This window comes from Equus caballus, chromosome 5 (assembly GCF_041296265.1).
Source record: "Equus caballus isolate H_3958 breed thoroughbred chromosome 5, TB-T2T, whole genome shotgun sequence".
NCBI classification, from domain to species: Eukaryota; Metazoa; Chordata; class Mammalia; order Perissodactyla; family Equidae; genus Equus; species Equus caballus.
Window position 1 is genome coordinate 13,271,675 of NC_091688.1, and position 25,816 is coordinate 13,297,490.

At 35.0% G+C, this 25,816-nt stretch overlaps 1 protein-coding gene across 12 annotated transcripts in view; it reads left to right on the forward strand.

Moving 5' to 3' along the window:
* Nucleotides 1-25,816, forward strand: part of RASAL2 (RAS protein activator like 2) — a 364,089-nt gene that overhangs the window by 111,827 nt on the left and 226,446 nt on the right. For 6 of the 12 annotated variants that reach the window (XM_070266174.1, XM_070266176.1, XM_070266175.1 and 3 more), the window contains exon 1: nt 1,908-9,528. In XM_070266174.1, coding sequence (XP_070122275.1) covers nt 8,931-9,528 — 598 coding nt within the window. In that variant the 5' untranslated portion in view covers nt 1,908-8,930. 12 annotated transcript variants of the gene reach the window in all.

Here is a 25,816-nt window from a genome sequence, read left to right on the forward strand (position 1 = left end):
AATGGTTTGCAGGCAGCCATAGTAGATGTAGGTAGATGAATTCAGGAGGCTGTTGTAATCCAGGTGAGAAATGATAGTATGTGGATTTAGGGGAAATGGCAAGAAGTAGATGATTAAATAATACTTAGGAGGGAAAATCAGTAAGACTTGTGGGTTGCATATTGAATAGTAAGAGAGGGGGATGACTAAGGTTTGGGGCTTGTACAGCTGGATGGATGTGGTGCCTTTTATTAGGATAAGGAACACTTGAATGAGACCAAATTTTAAAGGAAAGATCATGGGTTAGGTTTTATACATTTTGAATTTGAGATAGCCACAAAATGTCAAAATCACATGTAGCTACAGAATGTCGAATCGAATATATGAGTATGTTGCTCAAAGGAGACCAGTCTGAACTGGAGGTGTAAGCTGATGTGGTAACTATGAATGATGATGTGCATGGTGAGAATGTGGAGAGGGGGTGCCAAGGACACAGTTTGAAAAACTTGCAGCATTTAGAGACTAGATAGAAAAGAATGAGCCTCAAAGAAGACCGAGAAGATGTGATCAGAGAAGTTAGAGGAAAACCAGAAGTTTTTATTTTTTAAAAAAGGCTTTAATAATGGCTTTAGGAATCATCTGTATTTTTGTTTTTATTTTAAAATATTTTCTTATTTTAAAAACTTACTGATTCCAACACTTGTCTGTTAGAAATAATCTTTATTTAGCCCTTCTAGACGTATCTTTGTCTCGTAAATGAGAAGCAGTTGTGTACGTGTCAGGTGTGTCTTCGAGTTCTGCTACTTAGAAGGGAGGTCGTATTTGCCACAGGAAGTGTTTCATCGGGAAGCAGATGTGCTTCAGTGATAGGAGATAGGAAGGGGATGTTTTGTTATTAATTACTTAGCTTTGTATAAACAAGGATTTTGTATTTTTGAAAGATGTCTTCTTCTGGCTTATAGAAATTAATCCTATTTTTAAAGCTTTTTATGAGTTGATTTAAGAGGTATGTACACTCTTATTCTAGTAACAGAACTCCAGAACTCTTTAATTGTAGCATATGTCATGTCTTCAATTACAAAAGAGCATGTGGGATATATAGAATAGAATTTCAGTATAGAAAAGGTGTGTCTTAAGATAGAAAGTGATCGCAGACGATTCGTAAACTGCCGAAGCTCAAGTTTTGCCTTTTCATCTCTGCTTGCTTCCCTTAGTTGAAATAAATCTAAAAAAACATTTTGATGAAAACCTGATATCCTATTTTGAACTTTAAAAAGGAAAGGATTTTAGCATTTAAACTAAATAACACTAGAATATCTGGACTTAATGTCATAGTTATACTCTTTATGCCTGCATTTCTTAACTCTGTTCTGTGGATCATCATTTGGAAAATGCTAATTTAAGCAGATTATGGAATCCTGAACTGGAAATTAGAATACATATATGTTCTTGGTTTTTTTGCTGTTAACTAAGTAATTATGGACAGGTCTTTTCTCTCTGGCCTAGTTTGATTATATGAAAGAGTTGGTTAAGTTGATCTGTGATAACTTGTCCAGTTATCTGTTCTCTAATTCCTCTTCTGTGGGTTAATGTTAAGGATTTTATTTTTGCTGTGGGTAGATTTAAATATATATACATATATATTTCTTAAAGTATTCTTCTTTCAAAAGGAATAAAAACATACATTCTCATTGTAAAATTTCATATATTACAGAAATTAATAATATAAAAATGAAAATCTCTTGTTATAACAGATTTTATTGTTGTCAAAAAGAAATAACTAAAAGAAAACAACACATTGTCTCTCTTTGCATATTCTACCTTGTACATACTGACATATTAATGATAATCTTTAACAAAAGTGGCATCAACCTCTACTTTTTGTAGTGTATCTTGCTTTTCTCCCTTTTCTCTTGGACCTCGTACCGCATAAATTTCTCTCTTAAAGTTTTTTCTTATTATTATGAATTTAGTATATGCTCACAGTTAAAAATTAAAACTGTAAAGATCTAAGGTGATTTCTCAGTTGTACTTTCCACAGGTAATCACTCTTAAAAAATTTTTGTGTCTTTGTAGCACATTTAAATACACGTGAGTTTCTTTTTGTATAAGTATGTACTGTGATTTATTTAGTTACTCTCCTGTTGATGGTCATTAGCATTACCCCTCCCTTGCTGCCTTCCATTAAAGAAATGCTGCAATTCATAAAGTGCGGAAGATTGTTGGATTTTTAATTGGGCTTTATTTATATGTTGTAGATATAGTCTTTGCTGTCTCCAAGGAAGAGATTTGGCTAAGATTACTATGTCTTTGATTCTCAGCACACTACCAAGATAACTACTAAATCTCTGTGTGATATATACACACTCTCACAGGGTATTTCAGGCAAATGTTCTCACTTCGTCCTCACATCCCAATACAATTTTGTATTTTGGTGAACCTAACTGAATACCATGGGAGCACTGAAAACTCCTTTAGTCTTTTCATTTAAAAATCTATCTACTGCTTGCTATTCACAGTTTGGTTCCTGGATCACCAGCACAGGTACTGCCTAGGAGCTTGTTAGAAATGTAGACTCTCAGGCCCTCAGCGCCGGGTACTAAAGCACAGTCTACGTTTAGTTGATCTCCTGGTGATTCAGCCACATCGCAACATGAGAAGCACTGGTCTGGAAGCAGATCTTGTTCTTGGTTCTCCGTGCCTACATCATGAGTTGGGTCTTTTGGTTCTTACTGCTCTGATAAAGAGAGGAGGAAGAAAAGAAAATAATAAAAAAGTTTGAACTAAAGAGCTGAATTTACTAAGGTTAAGAGTATTTTCCCCTCTGCTTTTATTGTGCCTGTCACTGGTGAGGTCTCCTGTTGATGTTCACCTGGTTTTTACCATACCAATTACAGGGATGAGCAGAGAAAATACAGTCAGTTCTTTTATTGTGCTTGTTTTGAAAACAAGGATTTGTACCATGAGATTGATGTTAGGGATTGATTTGAGCATTACCTGAATTTTGTGTTTGCTTATGTGCCATTTGTCGGAGAAATACTGGGTGAACACAGAAAATTGTATCCAAGTGAACCATGCATGTAGGAAATACTCAGAAAGCGTACGTTTTAGTCCACTACGAGCTACCTCAATTCTCCACATCTATTACGAGCCACACCCATCCACTTTGGATTTCAGATAACACTCCTTCCACCACTACACGAAAATGACAAAGCTGCAGCCTTTCTGACGCTCACTTCCATAGTCAAACTTCAGGCATTTTTCAAGGTAATGTGCCATATTTATTTTAGCATTTGGTTGTTTCTTAACCATTTAACGTGTAAATTGGTCTACAGTTTTTATTAGCTTCTTATCTTTTTTTGTGACATTGTTGAAGTTTCTGAGTGTTGTTTCTCAACCCCATCTTCCCCATAAGCCCTGCAGTTTTATTGTGCAATTTTGTATAGTGTAGTGACTTTTGGGAATGCATATCACCTTATAGCAGAATTGACTATAACGGTAGAATCTCGAGATCAAGAAGAAATTGCTTCTATCCTTTATTCCTTAGACTTGGTCAAAATCTCCTGACTATACACTTCTCTAACACCCTTCCTAATGTAAACCTTTCCTGATCAACTGGCAGTTCCAAGAGGGTAGGGACAGTGACTGTCCTGTTTTTTGTTGTTCTTCTAGTCCTAATACAGTGCCTGATACATTGTAGGTGCTCAATAACAATTTGAAATATGACTCTATGTCAGTATAAGTACTTGCATATTTATTTAGGGAATTCAAATGTTTCTTTTTTTGTTTTGCTTGAGGAAAATTCACCTTGAGCTAGCATCTGTGCCAATCTTCTATTCTGTATATGGATTGCCGCCACAGCATGGCTGACAAGTGGTGTAGGACGGCACCCAGGATCCAAACCTGTGAACCTGGGCCACTGAAACGTAGTGTGCTGAACTTAACTACTAGGCCATGGGGCCAGCCCCTAGGTGTTTCTTTTGACTTAGCAACCAGAGTAATTCTTAGAGTTATGCTTTAAATATTACAAATTACTATTAAGAAAGTTTTAAGGTAATTAGTTGATACTTGAGGTGGCAGAAATGTTCCTGTTCTGACACTTGAATCAGCTACCAATTTTTAGAGTAGGTTTCATAATGAATGTAGTTATTTAGTGATACTAGTGTCATTGTTTTTAATCTTAAGAAATTATGAGTCCTGCGAATATTTTCTTAAAAATTCGTAGATTCATTTATATGTATTTGAGAAAATTCAGAAAATGAAGAGTATGAGGTTATCATCTTAATTTCAGATGAGAGATAAAACTTGGAGAAATAACTAACATAAATGATATTAGACTTTCATAATGAGTGAAGATAATTTGAAGCATTTGTCAAATTGAACTTTAGTCAGCTGTGATTGAGATGAATCTTCATTTCTTTGATGATTCCTGTTAGAGACTGCCACTTCCTCAGTCTGTTGTTCTTTTGCTTTCTGATTTCGCTTGAATCTTTTTCTGTTATTTAATATTTTCCAGTTCCATATTCCTCAAATAGAGAAGTTTATGGTAAGAAGAATTAGGGTAGTTCCTCAAAAGAATTGAGTTGATGAGTTTAGAAACAACGATAATTATTTTTACCCCTAACTGTACCTGTTTAGTTTGTAAAAGTATTTTCTCATGTAGCACTGAGTCTCTGAATTTCATAGTGTTGATTATAGGGCCCAGCTCCTACTCCTATTGTTCAACTTTTCTCAAAGTTATAGCCTTAGTTTAATTTTCCATTGAGATATTTTAATAGGGTGATCTTGATTAACTTCCCTCTCCCATAAAACCTGTGAAAGTAGATATTTTGTTATATTGCCCCAAAGATACTCTGAAACAGGGGCCATTACATTATTAGTAATAAAAATATCTGTATTATAGATCCAAAGGAAGTAGTTGTGAAATTTTTAAAAACTTACTTGTGTAATATATTATTTTGGTGTAATTTCAAAGCCATAGAAAATTTGCAAGAGTATACGAAACTCCCACATATTCTTTACCTAGATTCAACAATTATGTATATTTTGCCCTGTTTGCTTTATCATATTTTATCTACCTTTACATGCATAGTTTTTTTCTTGAATCATTTGAGAGTTCCTTGGAAACATCATGCGCATATATGCTAAATACTTCTGTGTGAATTTCTTAAGAATAAGAACATTTTCTTTTATAACCACAGTAAAATTATCAATATCAGGAAATTACACATTGATAGGCCTCTATTATTATTTTTTTTTTTCTGCTTTATCTCCCCAAACTCCCCCTGTACACAGTTGTCTATCTTAGTTGCACATCCTTCTAGTTGTGGGATGTGGGATGCCGCTTCAATGTGGCCTGAGGAGTGGTGCCATGTCCGCGCCCAGGATCTGAACCCTGGACCGCCATATCGGAGTGCGCGAACTTAACTACTCGGCCACAGAGCTGACCCCGACCTCTATTATCTAATTCATAATCTATATTCAAATTTTGTCAATTGTGTCAATAATGTCCTTTACAGCTATTCTTTCCCCCACAGTTCAGGATCCAATACAAAATCATGCCTTGCTTTTCATTGTCTCACTTTAGTCTTCTTTGAATTGCAATAGCTCCATAGCCTTTCTTTGATTTTCTTGACCTTGACATTTTTGAAGTAAGGAGCACAGTTACTTTGTAGATCTTTTTTAATTTAAGGTTATCTGAGGTAGCTTGTTATTAGATTTAGGTTATGCATTTTTTGCAGGAATAACACACAAGTGTTGTATCCTTCACAGTTCACCATATCAGAAGGCATATAATGTTAGTTTATTTTATTATTGGTATTTATTTATTCATCCATTTATTCATTCTCTTCGATGTATTTTCTCCTTTCCTCAAGCCTCAAATAGACAGAAGTGGTTTTAAAATTGCTAACCTGTGACAGGATAAGCAAATCTACTAACTAGAGTTCAGTATTGCCTACAGTTTGTTAAGGTGCAATTTAATTATGGCAAAATACATAAATCTTAAGGAAACAGTTTCATGAGTTTGGACAAATATATATACCCAAACTCACATCTCTATCAAGACTTAGAAAGTTTCTATCACCCTCGGTAGCTTCCTGGTGCCCCTTTTTTGTTAATAGTGCCCTCCACCACTGGGAACTACTTTTCTGATTTGTTTTGCCATTATAGATTAGTTTAGCCTGTTTTAGAGCTCTCTAGAAATGGAATTATACAGTGTGTACCCTTTTGGGCGTAGTTCCTTTTCCTGTCATAATATCTGTGATACTCATCCACATTATTTTGTGTATTAGTAGTTCATTCTTTTTGTGGGTGAGTAGTACACCATTGTATGAAAATACCCACAATTTGTTTATTCTACTGTGATGGACATTGGGATTGTTTCCAGTTTATGGCTATTATAAATAAAGCTGCTGTGAACATTCACATACAAATATGTATATTTTAATTTTTCTTGAGTAAATGCATATCAGTGGAACTGCTGGGTTGTAGGGTAGATGTATGTTTAACGTTGTAAAAAAATTGTTGAATTTATTTCATAGTAATTGTACCATGTTATGCTTCCATTACCAATTGTGACATTTCTGGTTGCTCCAGGTTCTCACCAACATCTGGTGCTATCAGCCCTTTAAATGTTAGCCATTCTGGTGGATGTGATATCTCATTATGGCTTTAATTTGCATTTCTTTAATTACTAATGAGGTTGAGTACTTTTTTCATATGCTTATTGACCATTCATATAGCTTTCTTTGTGAAGGGTTTTGCTTAAGTCTGTTTTTAAAAATTGGGTTGTTTTTCCTTTTACTAATAAGTTGTAGGAGTTCTTTATATATTGTGGTACAAGTTGTTTGTGAGATGTTTGCTTTGTGGATGTTTTCTCCCATTTTGTGGCTTGCTTATTGATTTTCTTAATATGTCTTCTGTTGAACAGAAGCTTTTGATTTTTATGAATTCACATTTATTAACGTTTTCCTGTCATAGTTATTGCTTTCTTTGTTCTAAGGAATCTTTGCCTACCCTCAGTTCACAAAAAATTTTCGTATGGTTTCTTTGACAAGCTTTATAGTTTTACGTTTTTTTTTTGTTTCTGCTTTTTCTCCCCAAATCCCCCCAATACATAGCTGTACACTCTAGTTGTGAGTCCCTCCAGCTATGGCATGTGGGACGCCACCTCAGCGTGGCCTGACAAGTGGTGCCATGTCTGTGCCCAGGATCCAAACCAGTGAAACCCGGGGCTGCCAAAGCGGAGCCCGTGAACCCGACCACTCAGCCATGGGGCCGGCCCCTAGTTTTACATTTCACATTTAGGTTTATTTTCCATCACAGATTAATTTTTGTGGATGGTGTGATGTGCCATAAGTAGAGATTAGAGTTTAATGTTTATTGTTTTTCTCTTTGTGCGAATTCATATTTCTAAGTGTTTCTTTGTAAACAAGGGAAAATTTTAGGATTGTAAGATAGTCTAATTTGATATGCTTTTGAGAAAGCTGAATACTTCAACATTTCTTTAATATAGAAATTTATAAATTTAGAGACTATATATATAAACAAATGAAAACGAGATTATTGCTTTATGGTAATGGAAATAACTAGAACATTTTAATATGTTTGAAAGACTAGGTATGTTACTAAATTTACTATTTCTATGGTAAAGAGAGAGAGAGAGGGAGACGTAGTGTGAGAACTGGTTTCATTGTACACATTCTACAAGTAAATGCATAGTTTTTTAGTTTTCCAGATGAAATCATCTTTTATACAACTTGCAATGTGATTTGATTGCTCTGTTATAGCTCTTTTATTGGTGGTCTAATTCTGTCAGGCTTTCCATTCAAACCCCTATTTTCAGGAGTTTATGAGCAGACAGTTGAAAAAAAAATAACCAGCCAAAAACTTGGCATTCATGATCTTGGTTCAGTATAAGGTACTTGCTTTAACAAAATTTTAAATAGTCAGCTCTTTTTCAAAGTTGTAAGCAGCACAAAGAGGAGTGAAGGAATTTCTTTGGTTAAATAGATAGTGAATGTTTTTCCAGACAACTTATCCCAGTTAGATTTACAAAGCAAACTTTCCCCTTCTAGAAATCATTTAAGTATGTACATTCCTATGTTCCAGTTGCCACAAGATCTTGCCTCAAGACTTTCCTTTTCCTTTGCTGTAGTTCGTAGCAAATATCCTCTATCCCTGTTCACTTTTATATCCATCCATGCCTTTTTAATTCTCCATAGTATATTTACGATAAAAATGTCTTTAAATTTTGGCATTCTTTTGTCCTTTTTTCTTCTCCTTTGCAGTGTCTAGTTGAACAAAATAGTATATGACTTTACCTATTGGTTGAAAAACAATATTAACTTTGAGAGAAGTTGTGGTATAAATAGCAATGATTTTCTTGAAATTAAATTTCTGAAATGCAGACTGTAAAAACTATTCTGAAGAGCTGTCACTTAAAGAGCAGGCTTTAGGCAAGTTTTTTTTCTTCTTCCGGAAAGTGTGGATGGCAGCTTGAGTACTTTCACAATCTGTTTTTAACCCACTATCATTTGCATGGTGAACACTTAACTACTATTGGTTCATAAAGGTGTTTGTGGGTTTTGTGTGACTTTTATTTCACTTCTTATTTTTTTATAAATCATTTCCTGAAGACTTAGTACAGAAATGTAACCTACTGCAGGAAGCGAGATGATCTTCTGGAAATCTTTACTTTCGCTGTACTCTGAAGATAATTTGCTTCAGGCAAGAGATTTTTGGGTGCTGCTGAAATTTCGGAGATCTGGGAAAATGGGATAATAACATGACACCAACTCTTAAGCAGCAACATCTGCTGTGGTTCAAAGCCACACAAAGAAAGCTGCTTAAGCAGTTGAATGTTTTGGACTGCACGGACAAGTGTGGTTCAACTGTGAAGACTGCGTGCGGAATAGAGGAAACTTAAAGTTTAGAGAAGTTGTTTAAAAATGGAGTCGTGGAAGATGAGCATCTTTAAGAGACAAACATCACCTTGTCCTCCAAGCTATCGAAGATCTTTGTCAGAACCTGCTTATGCGAATTCAGAGATAGGAACAAGCTTCAAGAGTTATCCATGGTGTGGTCCAGCGAAAAGCAAGAGAAAGAAAAATGAACAGGCTGTTTCTAATCTAGGAAAGCCACTGGGTGCTTATCGGTGGCAAACACATTCCAGCCTTAGGTGGAAAGGGAGCAAAAGGGAGAGATTGCAAAATAGTAAAGAAGACTTGGATGAACCACAACAAGAGGTCCTGCCAAAGATGGTTGATAATAATGCTTCTTCCTCTGCTAATGAGGTCCTTGGAACATCAACAGAGAAGCTGAACCTGGTCAACACCCAGTCACTTCGGGTTCCATTCACCAGATCTATTTCAGAGCCAGAACCTCGCTGCGATATTAGATTTGTTAGACCATGGCCGACTTCAGTGAGGTCAGTGCAGTCTGAGCAGGAGGGATATTTCATCCGTGGCATTTTCTCTACTCTTTCCAATGGCTTCTCCAGGATGCTGAGTCTAAAAGGAGAATCAACCAATGAGCCAGTAAGAGAAGGTATATTGTGATGAATAAGGGGAAAGAAGGGATGGCTCAGATTTAATAACTATTGGAATTTTAATTCTTTGTGTTTTGTAATAAGCTAAACCATTAATTTGCTCATTATAAAACAAATTTAATTATTACAACTTTTAAAAAGTGGTGAACACTATTTAGAAACCCTCTTTCAATGAGTGATACTAAGTAATTGTAAGAAATGGATTTGGTTAAATTAAGGACTTTTTTTATTAGGTTATACTCTTGAACTCTGTTTTGGGGCCTGTATAAAAGTTTTTTGTCTTGTTTTTACCCTTATTTATCCCCATTGATCTTTTGCAAATTAATTTTGCAAATTTGCAAATTGCTTTTGCAAATTAAATGCAATTTAAAGGGAGAAATAATCAAATAATTTCCTCATGACAAGTTGAGAATTAAAAATAGAATTTATACTGTTATGTCTTCATAAAAATTAGCAAATATTATTAGAACTATTTAGAGAAAAATTGTATTGATAGCTTTTAATAATGTGAAATTTTGATTTGCTTAGGTCATAAACATATGCAATTTGAATATAGAAGTGGAAGATGCAAATCTTGAATATTTGTTCAGATGACAAAATAGAAATTTGTATTTGATTCATTTGAGACAACAGAATCATTGAATTTTTTAAAACCTTATTTAGGACTTGTTTAAATTAAAAAATGTTTTATATAGATGGTAGGTAGCATTGTTAAAACCAGAAAAACCTCTTAAATTTTTATCTGATTGCCTTCGAAATGATTGACCTTATCTGATGAACTATTTCAATTATGTGTTAGGACGTGTTTGTTTTTGCAAACCTTAACACTGAAACTCTGATGATACATCCATCCAGTTGAGGTCATTTTTGGGCAAGCTCTTCCCGTCAGAAAACTTTAGCTTATCTTTGTTATGAGCTTGACCGTATCAGCAGAAGTTTAAACTTTTGCTAAAATTGTAGGAATTGTTGAAGAATTTTGTAATCAGAGTACAATTTAATTCCTTTTAAAATAAAGTTGGAGAACGCAAAAGGGTGATATGTCAGTGAAATATTAAGTAATTTACCAAATACGTGTATGCCCATAATTCAGTAATTCTCCTAAACACTGTCCTTTCTAAATTTTGTTTTGCTTAGTGAGTTTTGGTACTATATGTGTGTATATTTTCTTCTTACCCTTGGATTATAGATAATTGCTAAGAGTACAATCTTTCTTGATGTGCCTCTATTAACATTTTTGAAAGACTAGGTTGTTACATTTCCTTGGATACTAGTATTTCCTTGTCAGGTGATCATAGGATGATACAAAGGAGCATCAAAGGAAATTATGAATTTAAGATAAATTCTTAGAATTAATGCTTCTCAGTGGTTAACGTGTGCATTTAATAAAAGAAGCCTATAGGGGTTTTAAAAATGTTTATATTTACAAACGTTTTTGGACTTTTATAGTTAGCTTTCAGTTTTTAACAAAAATGCCAAGCTGTTGACTGCCTACTATGTGTGAGTTGCTCTGAGAATGTGTTCCTGCTTTTTGCACGTTTATGGTCTGCTTAAGGAGATATCAAATATTCTGTATTTATTACTTCCTAATATCCAATCTAATTATAGAATAATTGTGCATGTGGAAGCATATACAGAGTTTAAAGTGCTATTATAAGGCATTTCAAGCCAATAATTAAAAAACAGTACATAGTATTCCTACCAGTGAGATGAGCAATTTGTATTAAACAGTTACTGTGGTATCTCCTGAGTGCTTTCACTAGTGGAGAGTCGAGCTCTTAAGACTGAAATGTACTGTTCAATACAAAGATTGGAGCTAGTTCTTGTCAAGAGATCTTCTTTTCTTTTTGGGCAGTAGCTTCTCCCCAGCACCAAGTCTGTGTCTGTGGTTTTCTAACCTTCTGCGGTTGTGAATCTTTCTTCGTTTCTCATTGCTCACAAGGGAAAGAATATGATTGGCCTAAGAGACTAGAATTCTAATTCCCTCTGTGCCAGTTACCATTTGTGAAATTTAATCTCTGAATTTCTCTTTACCCTTTTGTGGAATATTAATTCCTTCCTCACAAGTGATAAATGAAATTTGAAAATGCTATAATTTACATAACATTTATTCACAAGTGCTATGTGAATAAAAAGTGTTCATATCAGAGTTGCTATTACAGTATTGTGGCAAGGTACAGAATCATTAGAACATAGATGGCTTTCAGACTGTGTTAAGAAAGTCAATATATTTCTTAGTTTGAAATCCACTAGTGTTTGTTACTTTTCTTCTTCATTATGAACTGCCAGATGTGAGAGGCATTAAATAACACATGTATTTAAAGCATTGAAGACAGTGTTTGGCACATAGCAGTTGTTCAGTATATATTAGATATTGTTTCTATTAAGAAAGTGAACTTGCATAGATAGTTTTTTAAAAAAATAGAAGAAAGAGGATATCTGATTTTCATTTATTTATTTATTTATTTTTGGTGAGGAAGATTGGCCCTGGGCTAACATCTGTTACCAGTCTTCCTCTTTTTGCTGAGGAAGCTTAGCCCCGAACTAACATCGGTGCCCATCTTCCTCCATTTTGTATGTGGAATGCCACCTACAGCATGGCTTGACGATTGGTGCATAGGTCCATGCCGGGGATCCAAACCTGGGAACCCTGGGCTGCTAAGGCAGAGTGCGGGAACTTAACCACTATGCCACCAGCTGGGCCGAGGATATCTGATTTCTGAGTTTCTTATAATTCACAAATGTAAATAAATTGTAATGTTCTAGTCTTAAATTCTGTGAACCCAAACTTCTTCTGAGCATGTGCATGTTCTGAGCATAAACAAGTAATAATTTCTTGTATGAGAGCTGAATACAATTACTCTTGTGCTTAAAGCAATGAAATTTACCATATTCAAGATTCCTAACCAATTTAAAAGGGAGAAGCTCACAAACTTCACTAGTATTCTGTATTTTTTCATCTGATACAATATGTAGGTCAAATGATACTGTATAAAAAATAAAACTTGTGCTTCTTATAGCTAAAAGTAATTCCAGCTGCTTTGGGCCCATGTCTAACCATGGAGTCAACATGCTTGCAGTAGTGGAAATAAATTGAAACACTCAGTAAGAGAGGAGTAACTAAACAGATTATGGCATATCAAATCAACAAAATACCATACAGTCTACATGGTTGCCACTTTACTAGATATGTGAAACTTAGAAGAAACTAAAATATTGTAAACATTCATGGGATATAAACTGTATATATCTAAAGTGTATAATACTTAGTAAGTAGAAATTACTGGCAGGCAATTTCATTCCTAAATTATTTTTCTTCCTCTGTCAGTAGGTAGAGAAAAAAAAAGTAGGAAAGGAAATTAAATATATCCTATGTAGTTCTCCTTTCTAGTTATAATTTATCTTTTCTCTTTATAATGTCATGGTAACAAGAATATCCTCTCTTCTCAGTGTTAGTTTTTAAAGACCTCCTAATTTGAGAATTAGAAAACTTTTTTTTCTTCTAGAGAATTTTCTTTGAATATTCTCATTCCGTTCTTAATAACTTTTTCATAAAAATCTTACTAGAAAGGGCCTTGAACATTAACTTAACAGATGTTTATTGAGTTCCTGAGACACTGTTCTTGATGCTGGCAGCACAGCACATTATTAAGTAACTAGCAGCCTCCTCACTTATTTTAGGGAATCAGTAAATTAGGAAAAAAAAGTACTTTAAATTCACTAGGTACATATAATAAATAGTAAGGTCTAGTTATTATAAGAACTTAAATAGTGCCACAGATCTTCTCTATAAATTGAACTTCTATTTGCATTATATCATAATGAGTTAACAGAAGAGATGTCTCTGCAAAACACCAAGAGATATGCTCCCTTCCTGCCATTTCTCCTAAGAATCACTGCATTTCAGCGTGCATAACCCCTACCAGCTAACATTTTATTACCCATCTCTTGCATCTAAGCTGTCCTGCAGTTATTCATTAGATATTTTGCCACTTATGATATTTATGTTGTCTATTGTTAAGCGACTTTGAAGGTAAGTTTTTAAAAATTTAGGCAGTGAACTTTAAGCTATTTACATATACTTCTATTATATTTGAAATTATTCAACATATTAATATAATTCTTTCACTTTAAATAAATGTATTCTGGATGTATTAGTCTACTAGGGCTGCCAAAATAAAATAAAAACAGACTAGGTGGCTTGAAAAACAGAAATTTGTTTTCTCACCATTCTGGAGTGATCTGACGTTCTCACTATCTGGAAGTCTAAGATCAAGGTAGAAGCGGGATTGCTTTCTCCTGAGGTTCCCTCAGCTTGCAGATGGGGCCATCTTTTTGTTGTATTTTGACTTGGCCTTTCCTCTGCACACAGATGCACCCATGCCTCTAGTGTCTCCTCCTCTTCTTATAAGGACACCAGTCCTATTGAATTAGGACCTCACCTTTATGACCTCATTTACTTAATTACCTCCTTAAAGGTCCTATGTCCAAATACAGCTACATCGAGGGTCAGGGCTTCAACATATGAACTTCAGGGAGACACAATTCAGTCTACAACACTAGGGAACAAAGGTTTCAACAATTATGAGATCATTAATGAAATATATTAGCATAAATTGAAAAGTGTTACATGATGTAGTCATATATATGCTCAAACCTTAAAAAAATTTCCTTATGAAGTGGCTTTATAAGGAAGAAGAAAAATAGGCTGTATCACTTTAAATTTGTCTTATTTTCTCATTATATATGTATATATTTAAAATAGATATATTCAGTATAAAATATGTGCTAAGTTGTCTTCCTTTTTTTCATTTAAGACTATTTCGTATACATTCCCATCTATTGACCAGTAATAACAATGTCAAGGATGTTGGACTGTCTGGTAATCTATTATATTGAAATGTTGAAGTAGGCTCTACTAGACATTTAGAGTGTTTATAGTTTTTTTTCATTACAGTTTCTACTTCTGGAAATCTTTTTTTCTTTTTTTCCTGTTGGCTTATTTCTTTGGGATCTACAGGAGTAATTATACCTTGGAATGTGACTGTCTTGTAGCTCATTATATATTGTAAGATTTTCCAATAGAAAGATATAACAGGTTAATAACATCTGTAACAATTTGAGTACAGTTTTCCCCCATGACCTTACCAAATTTGGACTTAAGCATTCTGGGTGTTTTTTTTGGTTTTTTTTTTGAGAGGGATTAGCCCTGAGCTAACATCCTCTACCAATCTTCTTTTTTGCTGAAGAAGATTGGCCCTGAGCTAACATCCATGCCCATCTTCCTCTACTTTATATGTGGGATGCTTGCCACAGCATGGCTTGATAAGCAGTGCGTGGGTCCATCCATGCCCAGGATCGAAACCAGCTGAAGCAGAGCACATGAACTTAACTTCTATGCCACCGGTGGCCCCAGGGGTTTTTTGTTTGTTTTTTTGTTTTATGTTTTACTCATAGCATGGAGTGAGGTAAAGGAAAAGATCTTTGTAGACAAATGGGTTTGAATTTTTACCCATGCTGTTGTGTAGTTACATGCCTGAGAAAATTTCCTATAACTTTTCTGAGCCTCCATTTTCTCATCAATAAAATGTGGGATGATAATAACTATTTTGTAGGGTTGGTATAAATAGTAAATGAAGTAAGATGCCTAGATCATGTTAGATGCTTAGTTAATAAAAGCTTTATGATTATAAGTTTAATGGGTATATAATATTACTATTATATTTTTATCTTATTTGTTAGTGAAGTGGCACGTTTTTCTCATAAAATGGTTTATATTCGTAATATAATATTTGATCATTTTTCAAGTAGAATCTCTTACTTTGATTATTTATTAAATGGAATCTAAGTATATGTGGCAATATTTCATTTGTTTATTTTCATTTATTTTACATTGTAGGTTTTAAAATTATTTACATTATCCCAAATATTCTTGTTTTCAAATAAAATTTGAGCAGTTTAAAAGAACTATTCAACCTTATAAAGCAGGTTTCGGGTCTCTTTTCATTTCTTCCTTATTTAGAAAATTTAACATTTAGTAGAAATATATTCTTATATTTCATTATTTAAAAAAATTTTGTAAATGCTTAATTATATTCTTTCTGGAATTGATTTAGTTGTATGGTATGAGATATAGAACTAAGTAAATTATTAACAATGTTTATAAGAGTTGTACCAAATTATTCCTTTCTACATGGATTCACTATATGTTTAAAATAATTCTGAATGTCTCTATGTCTGTTTTAAAATGTTGCTTCGATCTCTTACTTCACAGATTTTACTATTTCTGAAAGCAATGTTTTTTTCCCCACAAAATGAAATAGCCCTTTCTCCAGTTATAAAAGTAAAAAAAAAATATCACTTTATAAATTTTATCAAAGACAAAAATATAAGGAAGACCATTAAAACAGGCCATAATCCTTAGTTGCCAAACTAAGGGTTTTAATTTTAATTTTAATTAAGTTAATTAAAATTTCTAATTTTAATTTCAGATACAAAAGAGGATAGTTATGTAGTATGATACTGCTTAGTCCTTATGTTGGAGTTAGACAGATCTGGGGTTAAATTCTGACTCTCCCTCTTTAGCTATGAAGTAGACATAACCTATCTGATCCTCCGTTTTCTTTACAAGAAAATAGAGCTGGTAATATAGATGTCATGGGGTTGTTATAACGATTAAATGTGTCAAGTGCTTTACCTAACTCATAGTAAGGGCTCAATTAATGGTAGCTTTAAAATAAAGCCATCTGTTCGTGAGGATACACCCTGAATCTCCTTGGAATCTTGGAGTAGACATAATAAATGTTCCAATCTTAATTGTACATTTATAAATCATTTCTTAAAATAACCAGTTTTGTCTACGTGATATTATCTAAATGTGTTCTCAAATTCTGGGAATACTTTACTTTAGCTTCTTATTTATTCACTGTTTAATTAATAGAAGAACTATTGCAATTTTTTACACTGTGTAGTCTCCCCAACCAAGAACACTGTGTGTGCATGTGTACACTCCATTTGTTCATGACTTAATTTTTCCATTAGGATTTTGCAAATGTTTTTAATAAAAAAAATTAACCTTCAAATATTTTATTATACTTGTGATTTGGCTCTGTTTTTATTGCATATTTTACAATTAATTTTAAAGGTGATAAAGAAATATGTTGATTTTTGTAGTGAGCTCTAGTTAATTACTGATTATCTGATATTTAAAATCAGCTTTCCTTATTTTAGAAGCAGAATATTTTAGTGGAAAGAGATCAGTCTTTAGAGACGGTAAAGGCCTGTTTTCAAACTCTGTCTATGTAATCGTTTGCCATGTAATTCTTGGTGAGTTATGTTTGACCTCTCTGAGCCTTACTTTCCTCTTATTTAAAATAAGGATAATACCTACATTGAAAGATTATTAAAAAGCAACATAATGTAGGGGGCTGGCCCCGTGGCCGAGTGGTTCAGTTCGCGCGCTCCGTTGCAGGCAGCCCAGTGTTTCGTTGGTTCGAATCCAGGGCGCCGACATGGCACTGCTCATCAAACCACGCTGAGGCGGCGTCCCACATGCCACAACTTGAAGGACCCACAACGAAGCATATACAACTATGTACTGGGGGGCTTTGGGGAGAAAAAGGAAAAAAATAAAAATAAAATCTTTTAAAAAAAAAAAAGCAACATAATGTAGTCATTAAGAATCTGAGGCTTTCTTCAGAGATATTTAGGGTTTAAACCTGGCTTTAAAGAGAGTGATTAACACCAACTTTAGGATTTACCTTTGCTGTGGAGAACTAAGGAGACAAAAAGGGAAGAAGCTTGTAGGTTGATGTAAGTTACTGGCATTGTTTTTTCTCAGGGGTTGAAACATAGTTTTAGTGGTATTTATTGTAGTACAAATAAGTAGATGAATGGATGAGTCAGTTAATTTAAAAATCAGGCCTTGCATGACCCATTAATAACAACGGGTCATGAATGAAGAATGATAATTAAAATGATTAAAAATATTTTTAAATCCTGGCTCTACCATTTATTAGTAATGTGACCTTGGGCAAGTTACTTTTTCTCTCTAATCCTCAGTTTCCTCGTTTGTAGGTTGTTGTGAGGATTAAATGAAATGGGATGTGTAAAGTCCATAGCGCAGTGCTTTCCAGTAGTAAGAGCTCAATGGAAGTTAATACCCGGTGGTGTGCTGGAGCCGGCTTGCAGAAGCCACTTTTGTGCACCTATTTCCAATCCCCATTTAGTGACATTGCATTGATAGCTTCAAATTAACTCTGGTGAGACTATTTATACACCCAAGGATGGAGGTGGTGGTGGTGGGTGGTGGTATTTCAGGACAGGCAGTTGCTGAACTTTTAGCAACGTACCATTGGTAACTCCTATTTTTGTTTAAATCTTTAGAGTTAATAACCAGCATTATTACAGAAAATAGGATTTTGACTCTAGATGTAAATATGCTTTTTCTCACATTAAGAAATTTTGTATTTAATATTTTAGGAAATCAAAGTTGAATACTGAGTTGTATTAAATACCTTCTTGGCGTCTATTGAGGGATATTTTTTATCATTCTTTTTCCTATTATTTTACTAGTATTGAATGTCTGGGATAACCTGTGTATGGTAGATAATTATTTTAAGGTAGTTTTTGCTGAGGTATGCTAACACTTTCTGTTAGGATCTTTTTTTTTGGGTAAATCATGTGTAACTACTATGTTTTTGCCTCTGAGATTACACGGTAATGTTTTTGGATCCTGTTATCTAATGATTTTGAGATCAAAACTATGTATTAGTTTTTAGCCCATTGAATAAAATATAAGCCTCTTTTGAATTTTAGAATAATATAAATAACACGTTGGAAATTATCTCTGTAAATTCATTCATGGGACCTTGATTATTCGGTGATATATTTTTTAAGATGATTTAAAATTTTGCATTCACTGTTATTAATAACTTTTTGTCTTTCGTGTTCATTTTAGTACTTTATCTTTTTAAATTATTTTCACCTGGATTTTCAGTTTGGTTATGTATGTGCTAAGTAAAATATATCCACTGTTAATAAAATTTGTATTTATTTTTGCCCTATATTTAAGTAAATCAAGTTAATATAAAATTCAAGTTATTAGGTATAATCAATAGAAAAACTTATTTGAATATCTTAGTTTGCTTCCCTTGTTGAATTTATATCAAAGGCTCCAAATATTCTTGAAAGTAAAATTTTTTTGTCCTTTTTGTCTCATGCTCAAATATCAGATTTCACTCTTTCCATGTGGTTATGCAATCTCTGAGCAATCTGACAAATAAAATGAAAAAAATATGTGCTTTATATGCAAAGACTTTTCTTAACAAATAACCAACTGGTTTGATTTTCTTATCTAAAACAAAGTAATTTAACTTAAATTCACTGAGTCAGTAAATCAATAAATAAGTTAGAGGAGCCAGTATCCTAAGGAATAAAATTTCATAGCCAATTTATTCATTTTCCTGGTTCATTTTCCTGAAAGACTATTCAGCTGTTATCCCACCTTCTACTGGCTCTCATGCTAATCTTCTAGATATTTGAGTTGGAGAGCCATTGATCACCAAACCCTCAGATAACCAGAAGACATCCTCCCCCCCCTCCCTTTTTTTTTGGTGAGGAAGATTGGCTCGGGGCTAACATCTGTGGCAGTCTTCCTCTGTTTTTTGTATGTGGGATGCCACCAAAACATGCCTTGAAGAGTGGTTTCTAGGTCTGCGCTTGGGATCCAGAACTGCAAACTGCTGGCTGCCAGAGCAGAGTGTGCAAACTTAACCACTACACCACTGGGTTGGCCCCCAGAAGATGTTCTTTATTGAGATATTAAGTGCAAAGGATTTGACTCCATGTAGTCAATGTTAGTAAATGGTGACACTAACCGTTTAGTAGTTTTCCTAGACTACGCCTAATAGTCTTGAGTGCTAAGCCGCCCCTAACCTAGAAGAGAATTTATCTTGTGGTAGGTATATAATCTGGTGGTTTACTTAGGGGTATGATACCATAAACTTGTGCCTGTCTCTCAGCTTTAGAATTTGCTGTTAATCTCAGTTTCCAAAATCAGAGATTCTAATTTTAGGGCCTAGGCTAAAAAACTAGTAGAATTCTCCATAAGCACTCTAAAACTTGCCTAGTCATCCAAGTCATATTTTTTGATGTATGTTGCAACTGGATCAGTATTTTACTCCTTAAGCCTATAAAGATTAGTAATTCCTTGGTTTTGACTGCTTATGGTTTTCCAGTAAAGTCTTAAAAAGCAAAGCGAAAGAAACCCAGAAAGGATTTGGTTTTAAATATTGTGATTGTCTGTTTAAATGGTTGAAACTTTATGGTGTGACTTGCACCAAACACTAGGCATCTCTGGCATTTACCCTGGAGCAAAAATTAACCTGTGACTTTTTATCTTGGGTTCTCATTTCTTAATGTAACTGGATCTGTATCTTTCCTTACTTATTGACTCCCTTCATTTTTTCTTCGTCACCAGCCACCAAGGATGATACAAAAATGAACATAGCCCATTATCCATGCTCTACTAGTTTACAATGTAGTGAGGAGGCAGATGTGTAAACAGATGAAACAGTCCCTCGCAAGATGTCATTTGAAATAGATTTGGGTTAATAAAAGTCTCCCAAGTTAAGGAAAGGAGTTAGGGATATTTTAGACAGAGGGAACAATGTGAAGGCCAGGAGTACATCTAGGGAGTGGTGAGATGTTGACAAAGTAAAAAATGTAGAGAATGGAAATATGAGTGGATATGACTGAAAGGAAGGTGGAAAGTCAGTGTTTGAAGAGTTCTATGTTGAGTACCAAGCCAAAGTTTTTGGATTTCAAAGGTAATAGAGATTTTAAAGTAGAAGATAAGCTTTGTTCTTTAGAAAAATAATTTTATGTTAGCATGCATAATAGACTGATGATGGGGGAAATAAAATTAAATTGTGCCAGAGTTTAAGTGAGACATGATAAAAGCCTAAATTAAAGAAGTGTTGATAATAATGAGAGTAGAGACTCAAATAAAAAGACATTTCTGAAGTAGACTGATAAAATTTGAAGAATAATGCAGAAGGCAAATAGTAACCAATGATAACCAGGTTTATAGATTTGGAAAATGGTGACACCTTTAACAAGTTTGAGAATAAAGAAGTGGAGCAAGTCCAAAGGAGAAGGGAGTGAACGTGTGTTTAAGTAATTTCTATTTGCTTGGTTTTTTCAACCTCTGGGCACTTTATATGCATTTATCTGGTTTAATCCTCTGAATAATCCTGTGAAGTAGTTAGAGTTATTCTCGTTTTAGTTTACTCTTTATTTATCATTTGTGCTTCTGTTCTGAGTTTTTGTTTAATGGTTACCATGAGGTTTGTATAAAAATCTCATGGATGATATAGTCCGTTTTCTGATAGCCTCTTATTTCCTTAGTCTGAGCTGATTGCATCCCTTTTCTCTTCCTCTTCTAATTTATTGTTATCACAACTTACTCCATTTTGTGTTGTGAGTTTGTGGTTAAAATGACGAGATTGTAGGTATTCTTGATGTTTTCCTTCCCTTTATCTTTAATGTTATAATTAAGTGTTTGCTAACCTGTTCTGACAGGTGCAATTTTCTGATTTTGTCTGGTTTATCTGCTTGCTTGAGGCTTGGTAAACTCCTATTTCTTTCAGGTATGAGGGCCTTCTTGATTATTTCTGTAGACGGGCTCTTGTGGCAATGAACTCCTTCAACTTTTCTTTGTCTGGGAAAGTTTTTATTTCTCCACCATATCTGAAGGATATTTTTGCTGGATGGAGTATTCTTGACTGAAAGTTTTTGTTTTTCATAATTTTGAATATATCATTCCACTCTCTTCTAGCCTGTAAGCTTTCTGCTGAGAAATCTGCTGAAAGCTTGATAGGGGTTCCTTTGTAAGTTATTTTCTTCTGCTTTGCTGCCCTTAATATTTTTTCTTTGTCATTGACTTTTGCCGGTTTTACTACTATATGTCTTGGAGAAGGATTTTTTTTTTTACATTGATGTAGTTAGGAGTTCTTTCAGCTTCTTTCACTTGTAATTTCAGCTCCTTCCCAAGGTTTGGGAAGTTCTGAGCTATTATTTCTTTGAACAAGTTTTCTGCACTTTTCTCCTCGTCTTCTCCCTCTTGAATACCTATAATTGTTATGTTGCATTTCCTAATTGAGTTGGATATTTCTTGGAGAATTTCTTTATTTCTTTTTAGTCTTAGTTCTCTTTACTCCTCCATTTGAGGCATTTCCATATTTTTATCCTCCTAATATCAGCTCTGTTATTCAAGGACTCCAAACTTTTCTGTATCTCATTTGTTGTGTTTTCTGTCTGCAACATTTCTGATTGTTTTTTCTTTATAGTTTCAATCTCTTTTGTGAAAAATTCCCTCTGTTCATTAATTTTATTCCTGATTTCATTGAACTGTGTATCTGAATCTTTTTGGTAACTCATTGAGTTGTTTTTTTTAATGATATCTCTTTTGGATTCTCTGTCGTTTAGATTGTAAATTTCTGTGGCTTCAGGATTGATTTCTGGGTGCTTGTCATTTTTCTTCTTGTCTGGAGTATTAAGATACTTCTTCATACTATTTGATGGGGTGGATTTGTGCCTTTGCATATTGGTAGTGTTGGTCACAGATTCCACCTCTCACCACTGTTGGGGATCAGGAGCTGTGTATCCTGAGCCCACTGTGATCCCAGGCGTCTGTGCCTGTCCTTTGGAATCTATGCTGACAGGGCCTGTCTGCAGTTGCCCACTTGCAGCTGCTGCTTTACTAATGTATGCATGGGCACTCTGGTGGAGGGATACCTTTGCTCTGGCCGACTGGTGTGCTGGGTGGGGAGACAGGCACTTTCTTTGACGTGTGCAATCTCAGGGGTGTTCTTGCTCTGCCCTTGCTATCTGCCCTCCTGGAGTGCTGGCTTGATGAAGACACCCCCACAATATCTTAGCTCCCTCTGTGTGGAGCTTTCCCATGGGCTGTGAGGGACCTTACAGAGTAAAGGTGTTCCCATGGAGAGCTGCCCCTCCCTCCTCGTTTCTCAGAGCTGCATGTGGTCCTGTGCCCTAGGTCGCTCCTGGGGAAGGATAGGCAATCCCCTTACCTCCTTCCGCTTCCTCCTGGGGGCGTCCAGCACTTCCGTGTTCAGATATATGGCTACATGGGCCTCTCAGACGTCTTTTATGTTGTGTGAATATCCTCCATTGTTTTGTGAACGTTCTTTTCATTGTATCTTAGTGGGGAGGGTGTAAGGGAAGAACTTACTCTGCCATGATGCTGCTGTTACCTCTCAAGTTATTCTCTCTCTGGTTTTTTTCTCTTTTTTTGGTGAGGAAGATTGGCCCTGAGCTAACATCTATTGCCAGTCTTCCTCTATTTTATGTGGGATGCCTCCACAGTCTGGCTTAACGAGCAGTGCCAGGTCCGCACCTGGGACCCGAACCTGCAAATCCTACACACTGAAGCAGAGCATGTGAACTTAACCACTACAGCACTGGGCCAGCCCCTTGAGTCATTCTCATTTTAAAAGTAAGGAAGTAGAGGTTCAGAAAGGTTCATTCATTTCCTTCCCTAAAACTACCCAGCTAGTAAATGATAGGTCCTAGGTCTCTCTGACTCCAAGCCTTTCTTCTTACTCCTCCATTTTGTGGCCCTCTTTGAGAGTATGGTTGTTGAGAGGTTTTCAAGATTTTGGGAACATCCATCCAATGAGTATTGAGGAATAGAGTGGCAAGGGTTCAAGAACAGGGATTAGTTCCCATATGAAGATATATATTGGGGAGTCATCAGCACATGGATGTTGAAGCCACAGGAGTGGATGAAATCACTCAGGTGGAGCATGTAGTGTGAGTGTAATGAGAGTGTCAAGACTAGCACCCCGACTGTGGCACATCTGGCCATGTTATTCCAGGCTAGCCAGAGTTTATTAGCAGAGCCACTCACCTTTTATGATTATAGACTTTGAGTTTACCCATTGTGGTGGCGAGTTTAATATTCTTGCATTTATATACACACACAGAGACACACAACCTCCTTACTTTTCTTTCTTTTTGTAGTTCTTTAATTTTTTTTTTAGTGAGGTAACATTGATTTATAACATTACATAAATTTTAGGTGTACTTCATTATGTTTTGATTCCTGTGTAGACTACATCATGTTCACATGCAGTTAATTAACATTTTCTTGGCTAAAAATATTTAATATATGTGTAATAGATTTTTCTAATGTTAGAATCCTTTTCTCTATTTCTGTCTTTGCATCTCCTCTATGAGGAGTTAGCTGCTTTAAGATATTTGTTGCTACATTACTATTTACTATTTGCATTGATAACACTCACTGCTAAGTCTTCATTGTGAATTAGAATCTATCATTCTAAAGTATCTTTTTTTATTTTGATAATTTTCATGCATTCTATATATATATTTTATTTTTGAGAAAGATTAGCCCTCAGCTAACTACTGCCACTCCTCCTCTTTTTTGCTGAGGAAGACTGGCCTTGAGCTAACATTGTTCCCATCTTCCTCTACTTTATACGTGGGACGCCTACCACAGCATGGCATGCCAAGCAGTGCCATGTCCGCACCTGGGATCCGAACCAGCGAACCCTGGGCCGCTGAGAAGCGGAACGTGCGAACTTAACCGCTGCACCACCAGACTGACCCATGCATTCTATATTTTTAATGTTAAAATTATAACTAGTGCTTTCTTTTTGTGTGTACTGTTAAAAGTAAATTTACCCAAGCTTTTATTTTTACCTTTCTGAAATACTTTATAATATATTTGGCTTTTATAAAACTGTGCTGAAAGTCTTTTCTTTTTAAGTGTATATTAGGTACATTTACAACTATTGCTAAACATATATGTAGTCTTGGCTTTGTCATAATGTCTTTTTAAAAATTATTTTATTGAGGTCATACTGGGTTATAACATTGTGTAACTTCACGTGCACTTTATTGTATATCAGTTTCTGTATAGACTGCATCTTGCTCTAGCTTTTATCCATCACCATATGTATGTGCCCCTTTATCCCTTTTGCCCTGCCACCCACCCTCTTCTCCTCTGGTAACCACTAATCTGTTCTCCTTATCCATGTGTTTATCTTCCACATATGAGTGAAATCACATGGTGTTTTGTCTTTCTTTTGCTTATTTCGCTTAACATAATACCCTCAAGGTCTGTCCATATTGTTGCAAATGGCACAATTTTGTCTTTTTTATGGCTGAATAGTATTCCATTGTGTATATATAAAATTTGTTCTTTATCCATTCATCAGTTGATGGGCATTTGTGTTGCTTCCGCGTCTTTGCTATTGTGAATAATGCTGCAATGAACATGGGGATGCATAAATCTCTTTGAATTATTTCATGTTTTTTAGATAAATATTCAGTATTGGGATAGCTGGATCCATATGGTACTTCTATTTTTAGTTTTTTAATAAATCTCCATACTGTTTTCCACAGTGGCTGCACCAGTTTGCATTCCTAACCACAGTGTATGAGGATTCCCTTCTGTCCACATCTTCTTCAACATTTGTTATTTTTTGTTTTGTTAATTGTAGCCATTCTGATGGGTGTAAGGTGATATCTCATTGTAGTTTTGATTTTCATTTCCCTAATAATTAGTGATGTTGAACGTCTTTTCATGTGCCTTTGGCCATCTGTATATCTTCTTTCATCAAATTGTCTGTTTATATCCTCTGCCCATTTTTGATGGGGTTGTTTGTTTTTTTGTTGTTCAGTTGTATGAGTTCTTTATATATTTTGAATATTTACCCCTTGTCAGATATGATTTGCAAACATTTTGTCCCAGTTGGTCAGTTGGCTTTTTGTTTTGTTTGTGGTTTCCTTTGCCTTGCACGCCTTACTTATTTTCATTTAACAGCTTTATTGAGATACAATTCAGGTACCATACAATTTACTTGTTTAAAGTACATAACTCAACTGGGTTTTTCTGAATTGTGGTAACATATACATACCATAACATTTATCATTTCAGCATTTTTTTTTTTAAGATTTTATTTTTTTCCTTTTTCTCCCCAAAGCCCCCTGGTACATAGTTGTATACTCTTCATTGTGGGTCCTTCTCGTTGTGGCATGTGGGACGCTGCCTCAGCGTGGTTTGACAAGCAGTGCCATGTCTGCGCCCATGATTCGAACCTACGAAATGCTGGGCTGCCTGCAGCGGAGTGCGCAAACTTAACCACTCAGCCATGGGGCCAGCCCCTCAACATTTTTTTTTAATTAGTTTTTTTCTTTGGCAAGGAAGATTGTCCCTGTAACATCTGTTACCAATCTTGCTCT